The sequence below is a fragment of the Triticum dicoccoides genome, chromosome 4B (assembly GCF_002162155.2).
Source record: "Triticum dicoccoides isolate Atlit2015 ecotype Zavitan chromosome 4B, WEW_v2.0, whole genome shotgun sequence".
In the NCBI taxonomy this organism is placed as follows: domain Eukaryota; kingdom Viridiplantae; phylum Streptophyta; class Magnoliopsida; order Poales; family Poaceae; genus Triticum; species Triticum dicoccoides.
The window spans coordinates 353885126-353893412 of NC_041387.1; the positions used below are offsets into that span (position 1 = coordinate 353885126).

The 8287-nt window shown below is 45.4% G+C and overlaps 1 protein-coding gene across 17 annotated transcripts; it reads left to right on the forward strand.

The window, feature by feature from the left end:
* Positions 1-1035: 1035 nt before the first annotated feature.
* On the forward strand, positions 1036-7825 carry LOC119296145 (brain mitochondrial carrier protein 1-like). 17 transcript variants are annotated; one of them, XR_005144908.1, is made up of 5 exons: positions 1036-1749; positions 1875-4074; positions 4174-4286; positions 4595-6716; positions 7510-7825. XR_005144908.1 is itself a non-coding variant. In XM_037574535.1 (3 exons), the coding sequence occupies exons 1-2, from the start codon at positions 1153-1155 to the stop codon at positions 1929-1931; spliced, it is 654 nt and encodes a 217-aa protein (XP_037430432.1). In that variant the 5' UTR covers positions 1036-1152; the 3' UTR covers positions 1932-1949; positions 2041-5987. The 17 variants fall into 17 exon arrangements, 2 of the variants coding, with proteins under 2 accessions (XP_037430432.1, XP_037430431.1); XR_005144900.1 differs by lacking the exon at positions 7510-7825 and having other exon boundaries at positions 1875-4419; positions 4595-4685; positions 5698-5987; XR_005144896.1 differs by lacking the exon at positions 7510-7825 and having other exon boundaries at positions 1875-4286; positions 4595-4685; positions 5698-5987.
* Positions 7826-8287: the final 462 nt, after the last annotated feature.

The following is an 8287-nucleotide window of genomic DNA, read 5'->3' on the forward strand; positions in this document are numbered from 1 at the left end:
GAGGCGCGCGACGGAGCGGTGGCCTGAGGGCGGCGCTGGGCGCGAGGCGGCGGGGCGAAGCGGGCCGGGTGGGGCGAGATCTGGGCCCGCGCGGGTCCGGGATGGGCTCTACGGGCCGGCGGCGCGGAGGGGAGAGAGGGAGCCGCCGGCGGTGACGTGGCGGTGCAGGATTGGCTGCAGAGCGGAGGCGGACATGTCCGGCGGCGGGGGAACGCGTTCGGCGGCGCGGAGGAAGAGGAGGCTAGGTTTTACCCGGAAATGGAGGGGGAGGAGCCTTTTATAGGTAGAGGGAGGTAGGAGAGTCCAAATGAGGTGCGGTTTTTGCCCACATGATCGTGATCCAACGGCGGAGAGCATGGAGGGGTTTGGATGGGATATTGGGCTGTTGTGAAGGGGTGCTGGGCTGCAAAGAGAGAGGGGTTTCGGTTAACTTGGTTAACCATTGGGGCATCAAACGACCTCCAAATGGAACGAAATTTGACAGGCGGTCTGCCGGTGATATACCAAGGCCACTCGGAAAATCTCGGCCCATTCCGAGAACGTTTTTCTGCGGCTCACAAAACAAGATAAGAGGGGTGCCGTGGATGCATGTGGGAGTGTCGGATGACGAAACGGACCATGAAGAAAGTGACCGGATGCAAATTTTGAAAAACATGATGATGCAATGCACATGATGACATGTCAAAATGCAACACGCAAGCAAATGACATGGCAACAACGACGAATGACTGGAAGACACCTGGCGCATCGGATCTTGGGGCGTTACAAAAGGGCGCGCCCAACCTGGCACCGCCCAGCTTCCGCTCAAGAGGCACCACCAAGTGGCGCCCCAACCCCTAGTAAAACCCATTAACAGTCGCATGAAGGGCGCATTCTCGTGATGTCCACGTAGCCAGATGCACTGTTTAGTCGCCCTCCTCCTCCTCGCTCGTTTTTGATTGGCTCTTACTTGTTTGATGCTACTGGCCCATGTCGTCGCCAACTAAAATAAGGGAGCGAGAGGAAATTTGGAGAAAGCTTCGCAGTTGCCTCGCCCCGCACGAAACCAGTCATTCTCCTCCTCACCCACGTCTCCCTCCTTCTCTCTGTCAGAGAGGAAGACGCTCCAGGAGAGATTAGGCCGCAGGAGTAGTAGCGGTGACCGACAGGCTCATGGAGGAGCAGCAGCGGCCAATGGCGGCAGACCAGATCAGCGCGCCGCGGGAGGGGATGGGGCAGCTCTCATGGGCCAAGCAGAGCAGAGTCGGCGGGCCATGCCAGGACCAGCGTGATAGGTCGCGGGCGAAGAGGGGCCAGGGCGGCGAAGACACCCCAGGAAAGGTGCCGCCGGCCACGACCTTTTTCCTCCTTGCCCTTGTTTTCTCCTTCCCGTCTAGGGTTATCGCCGCCGCCGCCGCCATCGTCCCCATCCTTGCTCGCGGCCTCGGTCTCTGCGTCTCTAATCGTCCCAAGATCCCAAACCCGTCGTCGTCTTCTACTTCCCTCTCTTATTCCCCTATGCCCCGGCAAGGTGTGCCAATCCAGCGCACACGGCAAAGTACATCAGCATCCAGTATACCCCTTGACACGGCCAAGGTCAGGCTACAACTGCAGAAGAGGGTCGTCGCCAGGGATCTCGCTGGGCCCAAGTACCGTGGCCTGCTCGGCACCGCCGCCACCATCGCCAAGGAGGAAGGCGCCGCCGCACTCTGGAAGGGCATCGGCCCTGGCCTCCATCGCCGGTGCATCTACGACGGTCGCTATGAGCCCGTAAGTTTCCCTTCCCTCCCTTTACCCCCTTCCTCATCTATATGTATGGTATTGCATTGCGTGAGTAGTGGTTGTGGTACTCAACAATGAACTTGACCCGAATTGTTGTGCCTGACGACCTTCAGGTCAAATCCTTCTATGTTGGTGCCATGTTGGGGATGTACCTTTGTCCAAGAAGATAGCCGTTGGCTTCACCACTGGTACCCTCATCGCTGTATTCTCAAACAATTTTCCGTTCCATGTGAAATGAAATATGCAGCAACATAAGATGGTTTGGCTGACCTGCATTAGGTGCCCTTATAATCTCTGTGGCCAACCCCATTGACCTTGTCAAAGTCAGGCTTCAGTCCGAGGGGAAGATGGCACCTGGTGTGTCGCGCTGTTATACTGGGGCAATGTATGCGCCAAGACTGTTAGGCAGGTCTATTGTTTCTGCTCTTGTTCTGCAAACTAATTGTGGATTGTTACATTTCCCGAATTGCTTGCTTCAAATATGTCGGTATCATCTTTAGGAAGGGGTTGATTTCAGGATCAAGTGAAGGTGGAGCATGGCTAGCTTGCTTGTTTAGCACAGTAATGTATTCTTTGATTTTTTTTATGCAGTTTATCTTTTGGGTCAACTCTTTATTATTAAAGGAAAATCGAAGGTCGTGATGGTTCGACCTCCTACTATCGCTATCGAGACATCCCTTCCCACCTCTGATTCTTTTCCCATAGAGATGACCTCTCCCACTTCCGTTTTGATTTGGTTCCACCCAGTTACCCACCCACGCACCCCTCCCACGATCCTCCCGACGTTCCCCATGATTTCCCCACGCAGCCTCCTCTTGGAGAGTCGCTCCTAGCGCAACGAGCGGCACTGCTCCCTGTCACCTCCAAACCATGGCTTCCCCTGCATCTCCTCCACGCGATGCCGCCACTTCGCTGTTGCCACCAATGCCTAGTTGATGGCAGCTTTCCTCATCTTCTTCTTCTCAGGCCGCAGCCTCCCTTGTGATGTTGCCGCCCCACAGTCTCGACCGGCGCCGCGCTGGCCGCGGCATCCCGCGCGAATAAGAGGTCGACCGTTCTCTTCTTTGGATCTAGGTAGAGAATCGCGAGGGAGGCTGCAATAGAAGTTGGAGAATCGCGAGGGGCACATCCTCACATGTCAGTAGAGGCGTAGGCGTGGTGAAGAGGCACATGGTGACAGTGTAGGTGGAGGAGTAAAGGGCCGCTGGAGACGGTATCACGTCCAATACATCGGCGAACCGGCGTGCAGTGGCGCCAGGCTGGAGGTAGCTCACGGGGATGTTCAACCTGAACAACCACTTCATGTTCTTCCTGCGCCATGGCGTAGTCATCCTCGTCTCCAGCCCAGGTATGGTATCCATCCAAGTCTACTAATTTCTCTTCTTAATCTTATTTTCTGCTGATATAAGTAATCATGTCGATTACTGCAGGCAATTTATTTTTGCACACAACTAAGCTTTTCAGTAGTACACAAGGAACACCAGGAATATAAATAGTTTCAGGAATTCCATATGTTGTAAGATGCTTTGAATAGTCATTATACTGTAGCTTCACTGAATTGTATATCTGAACTTACATTGCATAAATCAACTGCAATATGTTACAAATTTTGTACAGTATCATATTCAGGTTGAGTTCAGTTCATATTGGCCATTCGATGAGCTTTAGTCGGTCGTTCTCTTTTCTCCTATATTTTGATGATCTCATAATGAAGGAAATCCCAGTTTTAGTTTGCGTCATCTTAACCAATTAGCCTCTATTCATTGTACTCGGACACAAAATAAGTTCAAAGTAGGCTATTCATTGCCATCTGCACATATTTTCAGTTGTAATATTTTTTGTATTTGTGCAGTGTTGGATGCTTACATACATTATGTACACTTATGCAGAAGAGAAGGGTCCCATCACTCTAGGCTGGGTACAGCCTAATATTATTATGCCACATTATCCGGTCTGGAACATGTCGTACAAGATTAAACTTCGAATTTTGCTTCAGTTTCAAATTTTTCTATATGTCCGAATTCCAAACAGAATTTTATAGGAATTATAATAAAAACCTCTATGATATCGCTTCGGCACTAAATAACTTTTTGGCTCAGCTAAATAACATTTTCTCCTAACTCCCGCCTTTATTTGTGCAGCTGAATTCATGTGGACAAGTGACAAAACATTGATTTTTGTGGCGAGAGTCAAAGTAATCATGTTGTGAACAAGGCCTTTCTTACAGTTAACTATAAATTCTGAACATGTTGATCCTCCATTTGTGAAGAAGCTGTGACAAAATTAGAGGTCAAAGGTTGTCCACGGATGCAAGTAACTGAACCCAACTTGGCTTTGCTTTTTATACCTCTCTATTCAGGGATAGTTCGCATACACATCTTGATTCTTAGTTCTTGTGTTTGTGATTGGCAGTCGATTGTTATGTGTGTGAGTCCTAGCAGATGACGTTGGATTTGGCTCAAGCTAATGTCTTATTTTAGAACTCTCTTCGGGAGGAAGGGAGGAAGGGAGAACTTGCTTAATTTGTAAGTATAAATATTTGTTCGACACAATCCTAAGACTATAAAGATATTTTCATAATGTCTTAATGTTAAAGGTTTTCCATTGTTAGTGAATGGAATGGATGCTGAAATATCATGTTTCAATTATTTTTCGTTGGTAAGCTTGAGTAATATTTTTGTATGTTCCCATTGTTATTTCATATATGCTACTTGCTATCCTGTATAACATATTTATATAGGGGGTCAACCTTAAAAAAGTTATAATGTTAGAGAACCATGTTAATTGAGTTGGCTTGATATTTTCTCTGTTTCGCTCTCTCTGATCTTGCTAGGGATCAACTCAGCGCATGCATGCAACGCACGATGGAGAAAAACTGGGAGAGAGACCCCAACTGTATCGTTGTAAAAAAAATGTGTTAGCATGTAAGAGTTCAGTGTCATTCAGTTTTATTATGCAAAAACTGCATATATCCAGTTTGCTCTGTTTGTTTTTACAGAGAGGTAATTCTCTCCCGAAACTTTGTGTTATCCATGTGAATTCCACTAGATATATCCGGCTTGCTCATAGTAGGACTTGTAGTATAGCCAGATCTATTCACGCGATTAAGTATGTATAGTAAAGTAGCTACTGATTATCAGTGTTGTTTATTGCAGTCTTTGTGCATGCAAAAAATTAGAACAATGACTATGTTGCATGCTGGCATCCCTATGTTTCTATCCACAAGGCTATATATGTCCTTTACCATAAGAAATAAAATGAGTAATATGGGATGATCATGAGGAGAATGTACATTCTGTAGCTAGCCGAGAACTAGCACAAATGGATAATAATACATCATTTGGTTGAATTCTGGACTATTTAAAGATGAGGAGATTGAGTAATCACATGCCTATTGTTACTCTGTTGTTCATATTTAGAACTAGAGAGAGGGAAAGACGGAGTTGCTAGCTCATACTACTTGAGACTAAAGGTCATTAGGACTTAAATTTTCTGTATAGTACCACATATGATGGCATGTAGTTTTAGTATATACATATACTTGAGATGTTTCTGGCTAAAGCTGGAGCTATGAATCTAAGCTTAGCCCTTATTTTACTGCTTTATTCCTTACTCTTTTTAGGGAACACTAATATAGCATGATCATGAATTCATAAGCTTCCCACATAGTGGAGTATCCCTGGTCTTATAACTTTCTGAGCTCCATAAAGAGAAATAGCAAAGTATAGTGTTAACAAGGCAAATTCAAAGCCAGATTCATAGGGTGATTTGTGCTTTTTATTTCTAAGCTGTGTTTTATTTACATGAAACAATTCCCAGTCCCTTCACCCCAGCCGAGGCACCGGTTGATGAGAAGCCTGAAACAAATTCGATTGCGTGCGTCACATGTCCACCTTGATTTAACGTGTGCCCTTCACATGTAAGCATTTCTTGTAGGAAACGACAAGATCTCGGCAACTATTCACTGAATTTGGAAGAAATGCACACACAACAAAGAAGCCATTGTGAGCGCACAGATAAGGAGCGGACAGAGAAGTAGCCAAGCACGAGAAACATCATCAACATACTTTATCTTCTTGTATTTCTGGTGGCACTTAGGTGTGAAGAAATGTACACGGTGATTGCTAGGAAGGGAGTTGAGTGGGAGTAAGACAAAGGAATTTGTGAACAAATTTAAATTTTGAAGGGAAAGACCTTTCAGTTCAATACATGGTGTGTGCAGTTCATCTTTTGGGTCAAATCTTTACTATTAAAGGAGAATCGAACGTTGTGATGGTTCGACCTCCTACTATCGCTATTGATACACCCCTTCCCACCTCCGATTCTTTTCCTGTAGCGATGCCCTCTCCCACTTCCGTTTTGATTTGGTTCCACCCAGTTACCCACACACCCCTCCCACGATCCTCCCGACGTTCCTCATGATCTTCCCAACGCAGCCTCCTCTTGGAGAGTCGCTCCTGGCGCAACGAGCGACACTGCTCCCTGGCACCTCCAAACCATGGCTTCCCCTGCATCTCCTCCACGCCACTTCGCTATTGCCACCAATGCCTAGTTAATGGCATCTTTCCTCATCTTCTTCTTCTCGCGCCGCGATGTTGCCGCCCCACAGTCTCGACCGGCGCCGCGCGGGCCGCGGCATCCCGCGCGAATAAGAGGTCGACCGTTCTCTTCTTTGGATCTAGAAGAGAATCGCGAGGGAGGCTGCAATAGAAGTTGGAGAATTGCGAGGGGCACATCCTCACATGTAAGTAGAGACGCAGGCGTGGCGAAGAGGCACATGGTGACAATGTAGATGGAGGAGTAAAGGGCCGCTGGAGACGGGATCATGTCCTATACATCGGCGAACCGGCGTGCAGTGGCGCCAGGCTGGAGGTAGCTCACGGGGATGTTCAACCTGAGCAACAGCTTCACGTTCTTCCTGCGCCATGGCGTGGTCATCCTCGTCTCCGGCCCAGGTATGTTATCCATCCAAGTCTACTAGTTTGTCTTCTTAATCTTATTTTCTGCTGATATAAGTAATCACGTCGATTACTGCAGGCAATTTATTTTTGCACACAACTAAGCTTTTCAGTAGTACACAAGGAACACTAGGAATATAAATAGTTTCAGGAATTCCATATGTTGTAAGATGCTTTGAATAGTCATTATACTGTAGCTTCACTTCATTGTATATCTGAACTTACATTTGCATAAATCAACTGCAATATGTTACAAATTTTGTACGGTATCATATTCAGGTTGAGTTCGGTTCATATTTGCCATTCGATGAGTTTTAGTCGGTCGTTCTCTTTTCTCCTATATTTTGATGATCTCACAATGAAGAAAATCCCAGTTTTAGTTTGTGTCATCTTAACCAATTAGCCTCTATTCATTGTACTTGAACACAAAATAAGTTCAAAGTAGGCTATTCATTGCCATCTGCACATATTTTCAGTTGTAATGTTTTTTGTATTTGTGCAGTGTTGGATGCTTACATGCATTATATACACTTAGGCAGAAGAGAAGGGTCCCATCACTCTAGGCTGGGTCACCCTAATATTCTTATGCCACATTATCCAGTCTGGAACATGTCGTACAAGATTAAACTTTGAACTTTGCTTCAGTTTCAAAATTTTCTATATGTCCAAATTCCAAACAGAATTTTATAGGAATTATAATAAAAACCTCTATGATATCGCTTCAGCACTAAATAACTTTTTGGCTCAGCTAAATAACGTTTTCTCCTAACTCCCGCCTTTATTTGTGCAGCTGAATTCATGTGGACAAGTGACAAAGCATTGATTTTTGTGGAGAGAGTCAAAGTAATCATGTTGTGGACAAGGCCTTTCTTACAGTTAACTATAAATTCTGAACATGTTGATCCTCCATTTGTGAAGAAGCTGTGACAAAATTAGAAGTCAAAGGTTGTCCACGGATGCTAGTAACTGAACCCAACTTGGCTTTGCTTTTTTATACCTCTCTATTCAGGGATAGTTCGTGTACACATCTTGATTCTTAGTTCTTGTGTTTGTGATTGACAGTCGATTGTTATGTGTGTGAGTCCTAGTAGATGACGTTGGATTTGGCTCAAGCTAATGTCTTATTTTAGAACTCTCTTAGGGAGGAGGGGAGGGAGGGAGAATTTGCTTAATTTGGAAGTATAAATATTTGTTCGACACAATCCTAAGACTATAAAGATATTTTCATAATGTCTCAATCTCAAAGGTTTTCCATTGTTAGTGAAGGGAATGGATGCTGAACTATCATGTTTCAATTAATTTTTTGTTAGTAAGCTTGAGTAATATTTTTTATGTTCCCATTATTATTTCATACATGATACTTGCTATCCTGTATAACATATTTCATATAGGGGGTCAACCTTAAAAAAGTTATAATGTTAGAGAACCATGTTAATTGAGTTGGCACGCACGATGGAGAAAAAACCGGGAGAGAGATCTCAACTGTATCATTGTAAAAATTGTGTTAGCATGTAAGAGTTCAGTGTCATTCAGTTTTGTTATGCAAAAACTGCATATATCCAGTTTGC